This window comes from Thermobia domestica, chromosome 8, assembly GCF_964235325.1.
Source record: "Thermobia domestica chromosome 8, izTheDome1.hap1.1, whole genome shotgun sequence".
Classification (NCBI taxonomy): domain Eukaryota; kingdom Metazoa; phylum Arthropoda; class Insecta; order Zygentoma; family Lepismatidae; genus Thermobia; species Thermobia domestica.
In genome coordinates, this window is record NC_137461.1 from 297,537 (window position 1) to 320,176 (window position 22,640).

The 22,640-nt window shown below is 34.5% G+C and overlaps 1 protein-coding gene across 1 annotated transcript in view; it reads right to left on the reverse strand.

The window, feature by feature from the left end:
- The window catches only part of LOC145692621 (uncharacterized protein CG3556), a 375,007-nt gene that overhangs the window by 9,398 nt on the left and 342,969 nt on the right, over positions 1-22,640 (reverse strand). The window contains exons 7-8 of the mRNA XM_081767946.1: positions 11,859-12,048; positions 8,324-8,633 (exon numbers count right to left, since the gene is read on the reverse strand). Of these exons, the coding sequence (XP_081624072.1) occupies positions 8,324-8,633; positions 11,859-12,048 (500 nt within the window). The remainder of the gene's footprint in view (positions 1-8,323; positions 8,634-11,858; positions 12,049-22,640) is intronic.

A 22,640-nucleotide genomic window follows, 5' to 3' on the forward strand; every position in this document is an offset into this window, starting at 1 on the left:
AGCTCTCTGGAATATAAATCATGTGGGTCAGACCACAGGCGGCGCCAGGATTTTGGTAATGTGGGTGCAGATTAGGATGGGACAACACATCCTAACATTCTTGCCAGAACGCTCTGCACTATTGAGCCTTAAGATCTCAAAAATAACCCCTAAGTTTTACTCTAAAAAAAAGAAAAAAAGAAAAGAAAAAAAGAAATAGAAATAGAAATACGGCATGATAGCAAGTAACTTATGAGAGACTTAATAAGTCACTCAAATATATACAAAAATAGGAAACAAGAAATGTACAAAATAGAAAGGATTATTGTAGGAAATCTGAAAGTCGAAGTTAATGTGGGTGCATCTGCACCCACTGTTGCGCCGCGTATGGGTCAGACATAATAGTGGATTATAATCTCAAAACTTACATTCCACTTACTTAATTAATTAATCTCTCTTCTAACTTGTAAGCACTGACGTATTTCCGCACAAATAAGAAATAGCGCAGGTAAATGAAACGAGAAAGAAAATATACCTAATTATATACCTTCTGTTATCTGTTTCCTAATATTTGAAATACGGTTAGCTACGCGGGGAATAAATTTCTGGGAAAATTTTAAAATAATGAAGAATAGAAATATGTATTATGAAGAATAGAAACATATCTGTTGACTGTGAGAACTTTATGTTCAAAACAAATATACCTCCTTTGAAAAAAAAAAATACACATTAGGTTTACTATGTAACTTAAATGGTGCTTTTGAAGCTGTTAATCAAAATGTACTTGTACGAAAGTTATTTAAATATGTCATTAGAGGAGTTGCTGGTAAGTGTTTTGAATCATATTTGTGCAAAACACAAATTATTAATATTTTTCATTGGGATAAACTAGGCAGTATAAATGATTATAAATCAGACATAAAAGAAATATAATTAGGAATTCCAATAGGATCATTACTTTTCTTATTGCATATAAATGACCTTACAAATTCTGCAGAGACTTTGCATATGGCACCTTTCGCACATAAAAATTGTTAACAATAATTCCAATAGATATGAATATATTAAAACAAAAGCTTTGATGTCCAAAAGTTCGTTTGAGAAAAATAGATCGTACTGAATGGATCAAAGGCAAAGTATCTACGTAGTTCTTCAACCTCCGAATGACAAAAGAATAAACGAAACCAACAAGTCTAGGGACTAAAAGCCTATACATAGATACCACAGACAAATTTTAAGTATAATACTGTATCAGAATCTCAAATTTGATGATCACATAAAACCAGTGTAAAGAGTTGAGCACAGTCTGCTTTGCAATTCGTTCATTAATTGATGAAATAACAATGCATATGCAGTTGTTTCTTTGTATTGTGGAAATGGAATCTCACTTAAGATATGGAATTATGTTATGGTGTAAAGATCACGTGAAACCCCCAATATACAAAAGAAAATTATCAGAAATATAAGAAGAAATAATCAAAGAACTGTCTGGAAACCACTATTTAGAAAATTAAATATAGTAAAACTACAATCGCCTAACACACTAGAATGTGTAATGTACGTAAACCAAATCAAGAAACAACGGGTGAACGTTTCAGCCATTTTGGGCACGTTACCCACCGGTAAAGAATTAGAGGAGATCTATCTCATATAAGGATCCCCATAATTATTCAGAAGAATTTCTATTCTTTTAATTATTATATTGTTATTTAGCGTAAATGCATGAAACGTTAAATTTGAACAGACAACAAATAAAATTAAGAAATGTGTAAAATATAAATGTGCATAGTTATAATATAACAGCTAGAGAAAATATACATGTTTCTTCTTGTAGACATATAGGGAGCATCCATTAAATTGTTCAATTATTTTCATTTAATTTTATTTTCAACCATAAGACACATAAAGCTCGAAGGAAGATGAGCGTATGAATTGGACATGTCAATAAATGAGATACAAAGAAATAGTTATTACATACTAAACAAACAATAATGCTGTGGTGTTATATGAGACAAAATTACACTATATAATCTACAAGCCGCATTTGGCAGACAGGTATTCATCTACTGAATGAAAGCAATTGCTCAATAGATACTTCTTTGTAACTGATTTAAATACATTCATTGACTCAATGTTACGAATATCTTTAGGAAGGTTATTATATAATGTTGGACCTAAGTATTTGGGACCGGTTTGAAACAATGCTGTATGATGTTTTTCAATGTGGATATTTTCTCTATACCTAGTATTATGACAGTGAAAGTTTCCTTTATTTGCAAAGAAAGTATTAAGATTCTAGCGCGTGAAAATTAATAACTGTAACACATAAAGACATGGCAGTGGTAATACTTGTAATCTTATAGAAAGTTTTGTACATAGTTCGTTCGTTTACTCTCTCATTGGCTAATTCTCTAACAACTTTCTTTTGAATACAGAAGATTATTGAAACAACTTCCTAAGTTTACTTCTTAAATCATTTCTCCAGAAGATAACGCTGTACATTAACAAAGATTGAAAGATACCAAAATAAACGCTTCTACAGCTATTTATATCCAAAATAACTTTCAAGGCATAGAAAACATTGTTGAGTTTTTGTGCTAATGACATCATATGGGTATCCCAAGTAAGGGTGTTACTTGTATGAAGACTTAAATTTGTTGAAGTTACATACTTTAAGTCAGGATTCATTATTGATACATTTATGTTACGAGTATATTTGTTTCGTAAATGATGAAAGCTCAAAGTCACCGATTTTTCTGTATTTACTTTTAAACCGTGTAAAGTAAACCATTTTTGAAAGTGATTGTTTATGTTTTTTTATTTCCTGTTGCAGTGTGTCGTAATCTTCGTCTGTAATGAGAATACTTGTATCATATGCATATAAGGTTGACACCGCTGAGTGAATGTAGTTAGGGAGATCATTAACGTATAGCAGGAAAAGGACAGGTCCTAAAACTGAGCACTGTGGAACACTATTTAAAACTGGGTTGGAATGCGACAAGAAATGACCACGGAATGACTTTTCTTTATCCGTGTATATTATTTCGACCGATTGAGTCCGGTTATCAGATACGATTTTAACCAGTGATTTACAACTCCGCGTAAGCCGTAGGCTTTTATTTTTCAATTAGCATATCATGGGGTACTAAATCAAAAGGGTTTGACAAATCCAGAAAAATAGCTAAGCACTTTTTTCCCTTATCCAGTGTTATTGTTGATTTGTTCTTTTGAAATCCAGCTGCGACGTAGAAATGATGTGCTTGGAGAGAAAACCAACAATTTGGTTGAGCATTGCAGATTTAAATATCTTTGAGAAAGGAGAAAGAACTGAGATTGGTGTAAAGTTATCTGCATTTGTTTTTGCGCCTTTCTCATGTAGAACTTTAATTTTTGCATGTTTTAATCTGTCGGGAAATTTACCGAGTTGAAAAGACAAATTTATTAAGTAATGTAACGGTCTTATTAAATGATTACAACTTATTTTAACTATGGACATCGGTATTTGATCTAGACCCGTGGACCATTTATTTTTAGATTTTTAATAATTGTTAAAATTTTATTTTCCGACCCTGAGCGGAGAAACATTGAGTTTTTATTTTTGTTAAACAGTAATTGCTCTGAAGGAGGCTGACTGTTTGGACTCATAGTTTTCTGAATATTCGTAAGGTAATTGTTGAAAAGATTGGCAATAATAAATGGATCGCTAGTAAGATTGCAGTTTGATTGGATTTCTATGTTTTCTTCAATTAATCGTTCTTTAGTATTCGTTTCATCTTTTACTATACTCCATAATGTTTATATTTTCAGATTTTATTATGCGTGTTGAGTATTATCGTGTTACTGAAACTGTTAAACTGATTGGAAATATTAAGTGAGAAAAGTTCTATCAAATGATTAAATGATGCTTTCTATTCTGTCAATGAGTTTCTAAATAAAGAACATGAATGACGTTTTAGAGGAATCATTGCTTTACTTAATGTCATTCATATAAACAGTACTTTCATATATTGTAATCAATTAATTAAATGTAGAAATAATATGTTCCAGTCATGTTATTGTTTCGTCACCGCGAACGTATTGCAGCATAAAAGATAGGACATCATAAAGGAAACAACTAGCAAAAGAATAGTTTTAGGGGAACTTCAAGAGAAAGCGACTAAATAAAATCTGTAAACAAGTATGTAAAATAGAGAAGATACAATTGTATGGAGATTTTAATTGTACATCAACTATCTTTAAAATGAAGGAAAAACTTGGGAACAATTAGGCAAGGAAATCAAAATTTATTATGTATTATTGTAGCTTTTTAAGAAATTATATGAAAAATTATTTTTCATTCAAGACATGTATGTGATAAAAAATAAAATTATTCAATTTGAACCAATCCCTTAATCTGTTTACAGAGATTATCTCGCAAGCAGCAATTTCAGGGATGTCTTCAACCATGACCACATTTTTGAGATGTTATGCTACAGAATAACAAACCAAACCACCAGAGTCAGAATTATAACTTTGTGGAGTTCAAAAATGAACTTAAATACAGCCATACGTTGTCTTATTCTATTTCGATAATAATTCCTAAGGAAACCATGGAAATCATTCCCAATCTCTTTCCTTGTAGAATGATCTTAATTTTGTCTTGAATCAATGAAACTGTTGTCTTATTCTATTTCGATAATAATTCCTAAGGAAACCATGGAAATCATTCCCAATCTCTTTCCTTGTAGAATGATCTTAACTTTGTCTTGAATCAGTGAAACTGTTGTCTTATTCTATTTCGATAATAATTCCTAAGGAAACCATGGAAATCATTCCCAATCTCTTTCCTTGTAGAATGATCTTAACTTTGTCTTGAATCAGTGAAACTGTTGTCTTATTCTATTTCGATAATAATTCCTAAGGAAACCATGGAAATCATTCCCAATCTCTTTCCTTGTAGAATGATCTTAACTTTGTCTTGAATCAGTGAAACTTATTGATTTCGTTCTTTTCTCATAGATAACTAAATGCTAATGACCTTTTGAAAGAAAAGTCCGAATTACAAATATTCTCAGCTCGTTCGGGTGACATGAAACTGGTGCCAAGCTTGTGCTCTTTTTATAGTTAGAATCAGAATATTCACTTTCTGATATCTCGAATCTACAGATGGAATCACTCAAACCACCAACAGTATTTATGAATGTGTCGTAGAACCTCTCGTGACATCTGAACAATTTTGAGTGGCTGAATGGCCTCTTTTCTTAAAAGAGCATTGGTTGGAATAAGATGTCTTCGAGCTTTCCAACTTGATACAAAGCAAGATATCATATTAAGAGAGGCATTTATTTGTCATCACTGGCAGCTTCAATTAGGATTAAATTGGTATGGCTATACCAGCAGTTCCTTCGTGACATGAAAGCAGAACAGCATATTTTTATTATTTGTATTTTATGTATTATCATTAAATAACATGTAGCCTATTTTTTGTCATTATTAAAAATAGTTTAATACATAATTTATTAGAAGAGACACTCCGGAGCAAATTTTATTATAAAAAAATATCAATGGATTAAGAGAAAAGAAGGAAATTTTAAAATTGAGAAAAATACGTTACGCAGCTACGCAAAAATTACTTTGCTTTTGAACATATAACCGCCACCAGGTTATAGAAGTATTTTTTGTGGACACTCTGTATATTTCGTAAAGACAGTGATTATTATTTTCGATTTGTACTTTATTCTGCGACGCATATAAGTTCTTTCTTCGGTGGGAATTGCTTCTTTCCCACACAATTGGACAAAGAAGTCTTTCATTGTTTTCTCATATATATATATATATATATATATATATATATATATATATATATATATATATATATATATATATATATATATATATATATATATGTATTTAAAACATTGCTTTTTGGTGAGAATATTTCTCAGCGACGAACCTTTTCAGTGTTTCTCCCTGACTTATTATATGCACAGTATATATTCTATAGTTATTGGGAACTGAATTAAGTGCTTTCTTTGATCGCTTATGAAACATTGCAATAGATTAGAGCAGACTAGACCAGAACAGGTACTCAAGTGACCAGAGTGACGCCGGTCACGTTGTTTTGCAGTTCCTTATCTGTACTTGCACACGCCCGAGTTATCGCAATGTCTCGTGCATTGTGACCAGTTGACTAAAATTAACATAAATTATTTTCTGTATTCTGTTTGCATGTGTATACAGGTCCTTTAACTGAGTGGTTTTTGAAATGAACTGCCAACCCTCTTCAATCGACCACTGCAGCTCGTACCTTGAGCTTTAGCGCTCAGGGAGTTTGACTCCGGTATTGTATGCAGCCACCACGCACGTTGCGTTGGGAATCAAGTATGATTTTGTGTTAAGGGGCACAAGCTATTAGCCGGTGAAGGACGTTTTCTTACGGCTAGTCCCCAACTAGTGAAGTCCCAGGTTCACAAACCTAGTGCGCTAAAAAGTTATACACGCGCCCTCCAACATCAGCATTCTACTTTCTTTTTTTTTTAATTTCCTAAAGACTCATCTTTACGCTTCAGGATTGTTTGGCGCAGCAACTGGATTCCTCGTGGGATTATCCAGGCAACTTCTCCCCCAGTGCTAATCCCCCAAGTGTGTCAATGGTGTGAGAGAAACATTTGCAGTGAAATCTGAATTATAATCTTATATCTATATAAAGGGCTACAGTGCATTAGAAAGTCAAAGTGTGATTTCAGTGATGAAAATTATTACACATATTCTGTGTTAAGTGTTGTATTCATTTCTCTTCGTTATTTTTTTTATATAATACTGTTTTAATAAATAAGTATAGTGTTATTTAATCCAGTGTGTTTTCGTTGCTTGTATGAGTGATGTTCGTGTGCGTTATGGTCTGGATGACCGTCTGATCGTGCGTGAGGTTTTCGAGACGAGACACCCGAACCTCTCGGCGCCTAATGCTCGTCTCATCATTGAGACCGACGAGCGATTTGGAAACAATTTGTAACCCTTCTTGGAGAGGTCCTTCATCGTCCTATCCAGGTAAGTTCAGGCCTCAGGAAAATCCAGGTAAGTTCAGTCCGCACTCCTTCGATTCGTCGTAAAGAATCGCGAAGGGACCAACATGAACTATCGCCAGTCATATGCATGCGGTTATTATTATAAATTATTTTTTCCTGACCAATTGTTCCTAAAGTGAGCTCCGGGAGTCAAGAGTAACTCCTGCCTCTACATCATGAAGTGAAAAATATTGAGATGAGCGCATATAATTATATGAATTTAGTTGCCAACTGTCGCCGATCATTAGAAAGTGAATATTGGAGAACTATGAAATAAATACATGCGCGTTATTTTGTTATGAAATTACATGGCGAACACCTGTTATCTGATACCAAACGGTTATCGTCGAATATACACAGTTAAAGGAGCACTCTGATTGGCCAAATTAAAAGGATCTCAACGATTTATTCCTCTAAAAGCGAAGTTTTCTTCATCGCCTCCGTGGCGAAGTCGGAAGAACATACGCCTAGTAATTATAAGGTTGGTGGTTCGCGTCCACACCGGGATACCTTTTATTTAGTGATTTAAACTCACCTTAATGTGAACAATTCACGCATATAGGCGATTTAACATATTTTGGGCAAGTAATTTTGTGGTTCATTGGCGTTTCGTCGCGTCTCTGAAACTGGTGGCTATAATTAAAAAAGGGAAGCGGGATCGTCGCTGTGGGACCGCCAATTATGTCATTACTTGCCCATCGGTGGTCCACTGACGCTTACGGCATAAGGACATTTTCTCCCTCATATCTCAATATTAATGTGAACCGTAGTAACCTATAAATTGATCAACTTAGTAAACAAAAAAAAAAAAAACTTTTTTATATATTACACATGTAAGTGATGTCACCTATATATATGCTTTTTTGCGGTTGATAATTCCACTTTAACCTATCTGCAACTTCTTACTCTCCGGTTGTTTACTAAATTTCAGCTCGATTGGCTGAGCATATTTTGTTGAAGAGAAATCCAATTGTTGCATTCCTCATTCCCTAAGAAGATTCTCCTTGCACTCGAATCAATAAATCAAAGAATGAGAAAATAAGAAATTATAAACAATAACGTTACTGTATATTTTAACAACTAGTCAATTCTTTAAAAAATAGCTGGAAACAAAAGAATGATTAATTTTAGTTTCTTTTTCTATTATAATCCATAGTAGCAATTATAAATCTTTTACACTTGTGCTGCTACAGAATTGGCGACGCAGACTGCATAATTTGATTAATAAGATTTTAGTTTCTTGATGTGGGGATCTCTACGTCTAAGTACACCGCGGACAAAAGAGGTCGTGGACTTACTCATAGTGCTCATCCTGTTCGGCTGCCATCTTCATCACTTGGAAGAAAGAAGTGTTCTTTGGCACTTGCAGAGTGAGTGTGTAGTTCTCTGTGATGTTGTGGCCAATCCAAAGCGTATACGTGATGGTAGCCATGTTGCTGTTGCTGACGTCACTACCATTGTTGTTTACGTTGACTGAAGGTTGTTCGTCCGACTCAGATGGCAAAGGGTTGTTGTGACTAGGAGACACGGTTGGCTCTGGAGTGATGATACCTCCGATTCCAGGCAAATAATGGACTTCAGATGGAATAGGCATTGGATATGGATCCACTGGAATTACAAATTAACAGATAGAATAAAGCATTTCTTAAGAAACTCAACTGGTGTAAGCAATTCATATTGGTAATAAATAGTTCATGGAAGTATTCACATTAATTTTATTAAACACTATGCGTATACAATTTATAATTAAACAATATTACATATAAATAAGTTTTGTTTTAAAAAATAATGTTAGAAGTAGGTAAAAGGATAAGGCGAAGGGTTGAGGTAGAACACATCTTTATTTATAGCTAATGGCAAAACGTTTTGTCACCATAACAGCAAAAGTGACATTATTGGAGCAAGACGAATGTTGTCCAAGACTTTATAATATCTGAAGTGAGTTTCCATTAAGTATAGCAGCACGTGTCTACTGGCATGCTAAGAACATAGATAAATTGGTAAGAGCGAAACAAATGAAGCGTTAAAAGTGTTATGGTTTACACAAGTACTTGAACTATACGCGTAGAAATAGTAATGAACCTGAAAAACTATCGCTTCCACAGCTTATGTTCTGATTCCAGGTTTCTCGTCCTGTTTGTTCGTGTGCTTCATTAACATTGAAAGAAATAAACTAGGAATACCTACTTTAAAAGGCTCTCCTAGAACATCATTATGGCTAAATGGATTTTCTGTTGGAGCGTGTGTGGTACGGATTCTACACTCAACGCCTCGTTTCATATTACACGGTAGCTACGAAGAAACCTTTTCTTTAACATGTTATGACTCCGTTGTACACTTTTCAAAATATAAAATGAATGATGATCAATAAATACTCGAAAACACAATTCGAAAAATAAAAACAAAGAGTTCATTTTGCGTTGTAGATCTGACGGGACCTAATATATAACCAATCAATACGTATATAACCAATCAATGCCTATATAACCAATCAATACCTAGGAAATTAAGATTAGTCTTTTAAAACGAACATCTTGATAATCTATGAAAACAGAGCAAAGAGATTTCTTACCGTAGGTTTTTAAATTGATTTGAAACTGTAAACGCTTGGTGCATCGAAAGAATGTTTTCTAATTTTTACTCTTGACCATTAGAAGTTTACGTTCACATGTACTGTACCTGTTTTTTTTTTTTTTTTTTTTTTTTTTTTTTTTAATTATAAATCCCGATTAATTCTGCCCCTGCTCATCTAATATATAACCAATTTCCTTCAATAAAGCCTCATTTCCATTACATTTATACTCGTTTCAGAATCCATTTTTATTTTCTGTGGCTTCTGTGAGACTTACCCTCGACCGATTTAATGAAACGGGACACTTGGGTCACAAGGTATTGTGTAAATGCTTCGTTCCCTCTTATTCATAGTCGAAAGTCAATTCTCGTAACTTTTAAGGAATGAGTGACACAGAAATCATGAATTCTGAAAATATGTAATAAAATGTTAGGAAAAACTTAAATATAATTACTATATAAATATGATACTATATTTACTATAAATATAATACTATATAAATGAGAATCTCTACCAAGGACTGGAAATAAACTTCCTCTATTCCCGGAGGTTAGTGGTCATAGATTGGCAGGATACTAATAAATTATTGTAACTGAAACATAAAAGATTAATACCTACTAGTGTGTATGTTGTTAGTGTGTTCGTATGATATATGTCTATGTCTTTATAAGGTTTATATATTTGTATATCTACCTATATATCTAAGTGTGTGTGTGTGTGTGTGTGTGTGTAATTGTTAAAATAGAACATCTAAACGATTATGTCCTGTCAAGGCCTGGAAATGGGCCTTCTGGAACTTCGGATGTCTGCCGGCCATAGATTGACAGGTTTCTAATTTGAATTGTATATCTAGAAAATTTATTCGTACACTTTTATGTTCTTCTGTTATTGCCATTATATTGTTTCTGTAACTGTGTGTGTAAATAAATAAATAAAATAAATATTTTGTTTTTTTAAAAAATATGCTTTTCTTTCCACTGAAAAAATAAAACATTGATCAAATCGTGGAAGCAAGTAGAATAATAAACATGCGGGGGAGGGGGGAGACAATCTCATAAAGAATCATTTGATATATTCTTCAAATCTCACGTAACATTGTAAGAGCACTGTCCATTGTTTTATTTTTACTCATGCTTACTTTTGTATTTATTTATTTTTACTTTTTTTTTAGCACGATTTTTTCTTTTTAACATTTTGGTACATAGTTCTTAAAGCATTTTATTTTATTTTCTAATGTTTAATCATTAAAAAAAATAATTTAGATTTAGTTGTTTTTAAGCCTCATCGCTGTCCAGCTTGTGAAAATAAGGTTAACCAACGTAGCCTGCATGAAGAGTGCTGGTAGATACGCCCGACACTTCTCCGTTAATGCTACGAACCCTTAACACTGCTGGGATTCCTTTAAAACGGGAACCTTCTGGTTGCTGTCGTTCAGATGGAAAGCGATCCGATGGCATATCATTGGTTCCATGTATGAGAGGTGAATGTTTATTATGGGACATCACATTCGCTGATACATAACGCCTATTCAAGTCTCCCTCTATCTGTAACGAACGCTGAAACTGTTGCTAATCGTAGAGAAAATACAAGAACCTTCTCGAAAATTTTGTTTTCTCGCCAATTGCCATTGAGACTAGTGGCGCTTGGGGTGCAAGAAGTCTTGAATTTATTAGGGAGGTAGGAAGACGGATTTCTTGCGTTTCAGGTAAATTTTGTTCTATATCTTTTCTAATACAGCGCATAGCATTTTCTATCGAACGTCTCGTCGGTCTTCGGCACTTTATTACCTGGAAAGGAACTGCATGAAGTGTTTGTTTTGTAATAAGAATAGAGATTTCATTTAATTTCACGCCTTTTGAGAAATTTATTGTAATACCTTGCGTTGATTAATGCTTTTTATATGGGATTTAGAAATATCGCAGAAGAAAATGTTCTTCGAATCTTGTTATAATTAATATTTGAATGTTTAAGAATCAAATACTGTTAGAATTCTTTTAATTTTTTATAGTAATAAAACCTTACATTGAGATTAATATAGAAAGTATAAACTTAAAAATGAGAAAGTGTTCCCGGACTCTTTAACACAATAGTCTGTTAATATTAATTCAACGACATTTCAGTAAGAGCTCAAGTCCTTTTAGTAACTTTCAACTGAATAAGAACACAATTTTATTTTAATAGCTATATTAAACAATGAAATAAGTAATTAATAATATATTCGATAGTTTAAGAGTAGAGTAACAAAATATTTATAGATTTACCTATCCTTGCGGGCCTCCGATGGCACGTGGTGTTTCTGATGAACGGGAGTCCCCAGCCATGGAGCCCCAGAATCACTTCTGTCGTTGTATAAACGTCAACGAATGACCCCTGGGGATCCTGTTTGGAGAGAAGGTAGTTGCTGGCAGCGGAATGGTTCCACGACGCCGTCTCATTGCAGCCCACCAATGCCTAAATAAAGGAATGGAAAACACGTGCTTGGTCAAGTGCACTCAGAATTTTGATAAACACTTTCCAATAGAAAGCTATCCTCAAGTACGTTTGATTGTTTCATTATTCAAGTATAATAAAATAGAGGTAAAAATTAATTAGCATGTGCATGCTTTTTCGTATTAATTAATTAAGGAATACCAAGACGCAGCCGATGAATGACTATTTTATTATAAAGATAAACAAAGTAATGTTTTCGAATGAAGACACCTGGCTTTATATATTCAGTTATTACCCTGTCATTAAACTGGGAAACTCAGGGAAAACTCCATTTATCTCTGGATTACAAAGCGAGTCATTTAGCAGGAGATTACTAAAAGTTATTAGAGTTTCTAAAATGATCGTGTTAGTTCAATTATAGGCCTGTAATTGTTAAAGGGTCTGTCTCATAGGCTGGAGGAATTTAGGCAGTTTAAATTACAGGTTATTCACATTTTTAGTTTTCTGCCTGCGTTTCTAAACCCTGCGAATTCTCGTTGCTCTAGTACGAGATGTGCAATGGTTCCGGAGGATTCTTTAAATAATTTTATGTCATCATCACCATTAGTCTGCACGACATAATTTCTCAGCAACCTGTGTTTATTTTGCTACCTTCTCACGATACTCTTAGAGGCGAGCTACCAGTTTGAGAATCGTTGCTGTGAACATTAGTACTGTAACAAAAGTCGCACTAACGGAAGATTCATCGTCTGTCAGTTGCGTGTTTTACTGTTTCGAGAGCTGTCATATCGATTTAGTGTACCATTGCTAACATAATTAGTTTTCTGGATGAACATTAAAATCTTTTGTATTGTGAATTCCCAAACAAATCTCGAATGAAAATGAATTATGATGAATTGACCAATTTGAACATAACATAATTGTTTCTCCACCAACAGACAGTAACGAAAATTTTCTTGTTTTATACATTATTCAATTGAATTTATTAAAAACATTATTTAATAATTCTAAATTGTGAGTGATAAAATCATATAAAATATTAACATTTAGATGAATTGTTTTCAAAAATTAAACTCACTGGAATTTATCTCTGACAAGAATCGAGCCATCTTGAGGACAGTTAATTTCAATTCAAGTAAACAATATATCAACATAATATTCAAAGTTAGATTCACTACACAAATAATATTGCTTTCCTATCACCCTTATCTAATAAACACATATTGTACTTGGCTAAGGTAGACACAAGAAACTCTCTCCCTTCGATTTGCACATTCAGCATAAAATTTTCTTTAAATTATTGTATATTTCAATCAGTGATGTGCCGTAAACTATAATTTTACGTCTACGCGATTGTCTACTGTAATCTATACGTAATCTACATTACACCTTTTCCCGTGTAGACTATGTAGACAACCACTATCAAATGTAAGAAAGAATTTCGTTGCTCGTTTGTTCATATTTCCTCATTCAGTTGTTTTGCTTCGGTGCAGCGAAAGATTAGGGAAACGACTAACATATAAAAAGTAGAGGGAATTATCTAATCTGTATGTTTACTCTGCTCTGCACATACCACTTCCTTAGATTTTCCAGTTCGAGCACTGCTTTTATAATGAAATTTACAAAACTAATTCTCACCTCTGGGCTTTCAGTCTTGAATATGCTGTATTTGCCAATTTTTTCTTGCATATTTTACAAAATGCATAATATTTTTCATTTTCCTTCATCAAGACGAAACTAAGTATTCGAAAGTTACTATTCGCTGGTCTAGGCATTTTATTTTGTACGCAATTTCGCAAGGTAACGACAAAAGAAAGCCTCTTTATTGTCCACGACACCATATTAAATTACGTGTTGTTGACATATTCTACATAGTCTACGTTGTTTACTTGTCTACGCATACTTGACACGTAAACGTAAACTATCGTTTTTTACGCGTAGACGCACATCTCTGATTTCAATTGTATGTTTATGTTTATTTATGTAGAAACGCCTTATTAAACTTTGTAAATTATATGGAGTTGCTGTTAATTTTGCCATTATATATTGTATATAATATAGTTGCTAACTTTCTCATTCTACAGATTGTCTAAGGTGTATCTGGTTTTGAATGTGTCCACATGGCAATTTACATATGTAATGCTGAATTCGTAAAGGGGCCAAAAAATAGAGAATTGGAATTATGCAGCTCATTAAATAAACCTATATCTTTATGACAAAAACGCAGTAACTTCATTCCACACAAGTGCTAATTTTCTAACTCGTAGCAAATCTATGTTCGGATCAAGTTTGTTGTTTTATCTATCTATCTATCTATCTATCTATCTATCTATCTATCTATCTATCTATCTATCTATCTATCTATCTATCTATCTATCTATCTATCTATCTATCTATCTATTTATCTATCTATCTATCTATCTATCTCTATATCTATATCTATCTAGGGGCCGCGGTGGCTCAGTGGTAGAGCGTTCACATCTGGTGCTTGGAGTCCCGGGTTCGATCCCAGTCCCCGCCAACTGAACTTTGTGGTGGACAAACACCGTGTGTGTGGGTTTTCTCGGGGTTCTCCCGTTTCCTCCCACTTTCTTCATTCCACCATTTCATTCATTACTCATCATCACCGTCTCCTTTAGCCTAACCGGCATAACCGTGGGACGTAAAACTCAAAGATTTCATTTCATTTCTATATCTATCTATCTATATCTAGATATAGATATAGATATAGATATAGAAGAAGACGTAGCAAAAGAATGTTTCCGGACCAGTGTTATGAAATAACTACTAGATGTGTCATTTATGATCTCTTTTCCTCAGAGCTTGAAAGAACAAAAGGACGGAAAAGGGAGTATTGCCAACGTCCGGTACTTTCGCAAGTTATCTAATTTCCGAAAAGTAAACTCAAATTTTGCATTTCGAAAGCTCATTGAGACTCTTCATTTCCATATGTTATAAAATGTCGAAGTGTATCGGTACATACCTTCTTTCTCGTCAATTCTATAGTTATTTCTCCAGTAATATAGGGTAAAAATTATTCATATAATATAAGAAAACCATATGCAATAAATACAAACATTCTTTAGTCATTCACACCTATGTTTTAAATGTTATTACTTCGCCAGATAATTACATGGTGGCGCACGAAATGATCCGCCATTTTCTTTTTAAATAAAAACTTTATTCCCAATCAGAACAGAAAGAAATGTACGTCACAAGAAAGACTGTACTGTGGAGAAATGTTCTAATTCAAAACATGTTCAATGTGGCGGCCATTGTTGATCTGAACTGCATTTAATCGAACACTAACGTTATTCACTACTCGACGACACATGTTTCATCAATTTCACTGCAAGCCTGAACAAGAAGTCGTCTGAGCTCTACCAAATTGTTGGGATGTTTCGGAAAAATCTTTTCCTTCAAATACCCCCTCAGAAAGCAATCACATTCTATGAGGTGGCCAAAATTGTCCAGCATGAAACCAGTCTGGAAACCGATCAGAAATAACGCGCATGTGAAAACTTTTGTGTAAGAAATCCAAGACAACATTCGCAGTGTCCAGTTTGGCTCCATCTTGCATGAACCACTGCGTGTTGATGGGTAAAGCAGTAGCAAGCAACTGCAGGACAAAGTTATTACGGAGTATAGTCAAGTACCGCTCACTGTTTACTGATTCTTCGAAGAAGAATGGCCCAATCAATCCATGGCTGGAAATTGCAACCCATACTGTAATCCTGGGAGCGTAGTGTTCTATTTCATGAATCAACCGTAGATTTTCATAGTCCCAAAAATGCACATTTTGTTTGTTGACCACTCCGTCCAAATGGAAATGCGCCTCGTCAGAAAACCTACGTTGTGAAGGATTCGTTGCTTACCTTCTGTCAATTGCGCGAACACTAATCTCTGCTGCTTGTGATCATTTGTGAGTCGTTGCACAACGGTCATCTTGTATGGATAAAAATGGAGGTCACTCTTCAGAATTCGTTGAACCGAACGTCTTGATATGCCAAGTTGCACTGCTGCCTTTCTTGTCGACTTCCCGGGATTCCTCTGCATTACAACTCTAACAGCTTCAATATTCTGAGGCGAACACACAGGCTTCTGTCGAGGATGCTTCGGCTCCAATATTGTTCCTTCCCTCTGAAAGTTTTCATACAGTCTGTGGATGGTTTTGTTGGAGGGAAGCCTATCGGGTATTAAACCTCTCTCGAAACCGTTTTTGAGCAACAATAACACTTTTGATTCATGAAACAAAAGTACGATTGGTGAGCGCTGCTCTATGGTCAGTCTGCTCTTGTCAGCCATCTTGAAAACTAGCCCTCTAGCGGTGGCAGGGTGAGTTAGGTGTGAATTTCTTCTTCAACTGTTTCTCCAAACTGTACTGCTACTGCTGTAAAAGTGTACATTGCGATTTTTTGTTTCCCTGAAGATTGTTACATTGATCATTTTGTGCGGCACCCTGTAGCTCTGAAACCACGGCTACATTCTTTAATCTTTCTCTCTTTCACCTAGATCTAGATAATATCGTCAGTTTCACGAAATATTCGATACATCCATATTGCCTCATTCCTCTTACTCGCGAAACACCTTAATTGACCTTATGTGTATTTGGAAACAATTGCTAATGTGTGTTCACCAACAAACAAAGAACGAAAATTAAAAAGTATTCTGTTTAATTATTTTTTCATGTATATTTTTAACCCTTTGCAACATGAATCCGACACTTATTTGTTATCAATTTTTTACTAACCCCTATAACTTCCTATTTTGGATCAAAATATCCAATATATATCAGTCAAAAATTTTCTTGTAGGCCTTATATTTGGAGCACTTCATATAGTGTAGCCAAACCCAAACTATCACTTAACTCAATATGATGTGCTTATTCCGTAAAAAATAAGAAAACTCAATTTAGGGGCCGTTCAAAGATTTTGAGGCACTGTATCCAAAAACTGATTCTTGCCCAAGATCGCAGTCTTTTGATGCATTTGTTGTTGTTGTTGTTATTGTTATTGTTGTTGTTGTTGTTGTTGTTGTTGTTGTTGTTGCTGTTACAGTAGGCCTATCTTTCTCTTTCAGTTATAGAATTTCTAGAAAACCAATCTAGAGATAGCAATGAATTGTTGTGTTTCCATTTTTCATTTAGATTTTTAGAAACTTCAAAAATATACTTAGATATAAAAATGAGTTCTTGTTTTCTTCGCTCTACATAACTTTTGAAATATCAAAAATGCAAATATGTAGAAATAATAACGTTCTTGTAATTTTGAATATTGTTTTATTATATTCCGGGGTTCTCCCGTTTCCTCCCACTTTCTTCATTCCACCATTTCATTCATTTCTCATAATCACCGTCTCCTTTAGCCTAACCGGCATAACCGTGGGACGTAAAACTAAAGATTTCATTTCATTTCATTTTGTTTTATTATATTTTTAAGAACTGTAAATTGTCAAGATAACTGAAATGAAAATACAGTTTAAACAATACATTTTTCATTAATTTGATTACACAAATTACGGTTGAAAAGCATACGTTCAATTTTTATTCCTTTTATTTTGTAAATCTACATTTGAAGCTCATTTCAGCACATTCCAAACACCATTTTGCTTTCTATTTGTTTTCACAAACATTTTTTCACATTTTGCAAAAAAAAATAAAATAAAATAAAAAAAATCATGAACTTTTTCTTTTTTTAAAAAAAAATCTTTAACAAAACACTATTTTTAAGTTACCACTATGCCTCCTGGTTTCATGAATTTGATATTTGTATGACCAGTACCGCATTTAGGGGCTCGTTGCCCCGAAGCACTTTTGCTGTCGGCGCACTCAATAATTATATGTTTTACCACCCCTTCATCCCTAACTTAAAAATAAAAGTAAAGTAAATTAAATTATGCTCAATTAGTGAATTAACAATTTATCACAGTTAAATAGGGTGAATGTGCCAGTACTCAGCCTCCTAACTCAAATTTTAAGTTTGAATGTCATTTTTGATTTTAATTTTGAACAGAATGAGACTTCTTCATGATATATGTATTCATTATTTAGTCTAGTTTACAATGAAAGGAATGTTTTTAATGTCATTTTTAGGATTTTAAAAATATTTATACATTTCCTAAAAATGCCGAAAAATACCAGTACTCAGCCACTACATTCTAGAACTCAGCCATTAACGAACCTAAAGTCAGCCAACAAAATTCGAAACTAATAATAAAAACAGATGTAATATCATGGAGCGTTTTTTTTATTTTGCTACATGACACTACAAATATAACAGATTACGTTATAATTGTTTAACAAAAAACACATTATTTATTTCTCGGAAAAACAAGAACAAAATTGCATTGAGCGGACCCTTCGTAAAAATATAAGCAACCATGAAGCTAAAACATTTCAAATAGAACTAAAATTGTTAGATCATAGCCAAATTTCATGACCAGTATATCACAATATTATTTGATCAATCCAGTTAAAAGTTAGAAAACGCAAAAAAAAAAAAAAAAAAAAATCTTCAATTGCTATCTTCCGTTCTAAGATCTTGGCTATCATTTTATTTCTCCATTCATCTGACGATATGGCACTTGGTAATTTATTTTGCTCCGTTTCCTCTTTGAAGTCTTCGCAGTTGGTCCTGACCAAAATAAATTATTTTCAAAATTTGGTGAGACTTGTCTACTGTTATTTAAACTTTTTTTCGGGAGCTTTATCTATGACTGTGTTCTCAATATTAACGTTGGTGCTTTTAACTTGAAGTAATGTACCATCTTTCAAAACATCGTACCATCTTCCATTACATTATGGACCAATATTTCAATACGATCTGCTTGACAAGGAAATAGTGAAGGAATCTGCGAGGAAATCAACTCGCAGATGAGCAGAGTTGAAATTCGGCGCTGCTTTTCTTTGATGTTACTAACAGTTGATAAATTCCCCATTCTTTCAATAGAATGATTATGAATCAAAGCTTCCTCCTCGATATCACTTAACACTGTTTCAACATCTACACCTTTCTCTGCCAGTTTTTCTCTTACATATGAAATCACTGACTGAGCTGATTGAAAGTGTTGTGAATTAATGTCAGCCGATACACTGCAATCTTTTTCGAAACGTCTTTTCACTAAGCTATTTTTAATTTAGAGTAGTCTACAGCATTTGCATTGAAAGGGCACAAGCCACATTTCCTGAAACCATTTCTAATTGAATCAGAGAGAAAAGAATGGTAGTAATACCGTTGACAAGAGTGAAGAGGAGTGAAATTTTGTTACACACTTATTTATGTTTTTGGGTTGGCTTTGCCAGCCATGAACTGTCTTCTTCCATTCTATCTTGAGGGATTTGAAGACACTAACATCTGCTGGCTGAAGAATGTGTATTGTATTAGGTGGTAAGGCACATAGAATTATTCAGTTTTCGATGCAAAACACATTAAGTTCCATAGTTGGATGTGTGCGATGCCCTTCAGCAAATAAAATTATTGGTCTTTTAACGTTATTTCTTCCAGCCATTTGTTTATACCATTTACAATATACTCATAAAAAGTATCAATCCTCATCCAGGCCTGTTTCTGATCTTCCCCAAAACCAGACCTTCGGCATACTTTCTATGATGTCACGCGGTGGTCTAACATACGGAAAATAACCATTGGAAATACAGTTTCGCCGTTTGCAGAGAAAACTAGAAGAACAGTGATTGTTTCTTTGTCAATTGCACGTTGGACTTCATAAACATTTTTCAAACCTTTCGATGCGATAACCAGTTTCGAGGCAAAGGCTAAACCCAGCTTCACCACGATTAAAGATTCGGGTGGGATCTTGAAGAATATCGGATGCGTTGGAGATACTACTCGAGTTCTTTCAACCACTTTCGAATAAATTCTTCGATGACTGTTGCTCTTGCCTTCGGGAACTCTGCAAACTAATTCTGGGTTTCCTGCTGAGAACAATTTATGCCATTTCTCTCCTAGATAACTCTCTTTGAAAGGTTTCTTTCTATTGTCACTTTTTACAATATTGTATACTGTATTCAATGTATCCATTTTATTTTGCCCAAATCCAACTTTGGCTATTTCAGTAATTCACTGAACTAGTTTATTTTCTTCTGGTGGTGTTAACACTGGATCTGGTCCCATTTTCATTTTTTTTCCATGTACTCGACCATGAATCCTATCTTGCAGTGTGTTGCGAGAAACATTGAATGTTCTGCTAGCTTCACGTATAATCATTCCATTTTCTACAGCCCTCAGTGCATTGTAGAGAGACTCTTCTAAGTACTGGTAAATTGACCACCGTTTTCATTTCTGAACTTCCATTTTTCTTCCTTTTTAATTCATTTATATTTACTTACATGAAATGAGCAAGTGGGAACCTGGTTTTAGCAAATTGGATGTTGATATTTAAAACTGCAGTAAAATTACCAACAGGGCTGACTTTTGTCTTTCGAGGCACCAGTACTCGGCCTTTGCATTTCTACCGGGGCCGACTACTGGAAAAACAAAGATTTGTGAGTCATGCTGTATATTTTTAACAGAAGGGAAGTGAATACTTGGTCTGGGCATGTGATGGACGAAATTGCACACACATTCGATAATTCCAGTACTCAGCCCCGGGGGCTGACCTTTAGAAAATCACTCATTTTTCAATTCCAGTACTCGGCCCCCCCTATACAAACGAAATGCTTAAAATCTACAAAAATATTTTTTTCTGTTTTCATTTCCTTAATATATACAAATTAAAAAATGAAAAGAATATTTATTATTTTTGCATTAGATAACAAATACACACTTGTAACAAAAACTCTCGTCTGTTATTTTTTACGTAGCAGATTCACGCATTACAACATAGCGTCTTCTTTGTCCACCTATTGCTGCGACACTAGGTGACATTTCGGTGTGACATGTGATCGGCTGTGTAGAGGATGAATGTCTAAAAGCTAAGCTTCATATTGATAAGGGTCAAAATGTAAGGTTTTCTTATTTTTGTTTCGAAAATGCATAAGTGGCTGACTACCGGTGAGAGGCTGACTAGTGGCACATTCACCCTACCAATCAGTAGTTGCTACAGCTAGAACTACGTATCCAAAGCTAACAAATGGGAATCATGTTCTGAATTATTTTTAGATGTCTTACGCTATCATTAAACATACTAGAATAGTAAAAAAGGATTGTTCATGAAATAGTATATTTGCTACTGATTTTTAAACTTTCTCATACGAAAAAATAATTAAAATATTTAATTTTTAAATTTTGTGCATTTCAAAAATTTTGCGTGCTAGGCACGGACCTAATTGGCCTAATGGGAAATGCAGCACTGCATATGACTAACATTTCGCCCAAAATGGGTACCAAAATCACGGTAGGTTAACCCACAGTCACACCCTCTTCCGACAAGTAGGACAACTGAACTGTGGCCAGGGCCGGATTTCCCAATAGGCCCGGTAGGCCCGGGCCTATGGGCGCAAGCTCCCAGGGGGCGCACGGCCGAGAGAAAAAAAATAAAAAATCTAGAAATAAAAATAAATAGCCATAACTTAAAATATTTTTTGAATTGATTAAAAAAAATTAGGCTAATAAAGCATTCTGATTTTGAAGTTCATTGGAACAAATAATTGTTGGTAAAGTTCACCAATCTTTTGTTAATACATTAACGGTATTTTGTTAAGCCCAGAACCAAGTAAATTCCTCAAAAAACTTGCAATGATAAAATTGCATCGTGGAGTGGTGTTTAAGCAATTAACATATAGGCCTGATATAATTTTTAAATAAAGATTTTTAGGAAAGTAACTTTAACCAGACTAGGGGGCGGAAAAATTTATTGGGCCTAGGGGCGCCAAAATGCTAAATCCGGCCCTAGCTGTGGCTCTCTGGGCTGCCTCCGATTGTTGTAACCAGGAGATTTGGTTGGCCCACGTCATATGTTGCACTAAATTTTTCCACTATTTACTTATTTTAACATTACTGTAGAGACCTGCACGGGCCGGGCTTGGGCGGGCCGACTCTATTATTTCTTTGGGCCGGGCCGGGCTTGGGTGGGCCGACACTGATTTCTTTTCAGGTCGGGCCGGTCTGGGGCCGATTAATTGCAATTCTTTAATAATTATTGACTTTCGTTAAATGATAATTAGAATAAAGGCAAACGTTGAAGAAGTGTGTCCGTGAAAAATGTTACAAAATGAAACTTTTAAAATTTATCGGGCCCGGGCCAGGCTTGGGCCAAGAATTTTAAAAAAATTATCGGACCGAGCCGGGCTCGAGCCGAAAATCTCCAAAACGTTTCGGACCCGGGCTGGGCCGGGCCTACGTACATTCGGGCTGGGTTGGGCCCGGGCCGAAAAATGCGGCCCCTGCAGATCTCTACATTACTGTTCTTGCAGTCTGTACACATTCTGCAAAAGTGGTGTCAACCAGGTGTCCCCTTCTTGGTATTACATTTTGAATGTTCAGCAATATACCTTCAGGAGTACCCATTCGTAACACATCACAATAAAGCAAAACAAATAAAAATATAAAATTAAAAAAAAAATAAAAAAATGAGTGACATACCTGGCAAAGAAATAGTACGGATTTAGGAGTTTCACTATGGTTCCTACCTCCAATAACATTTGTTGCATTTTTCTT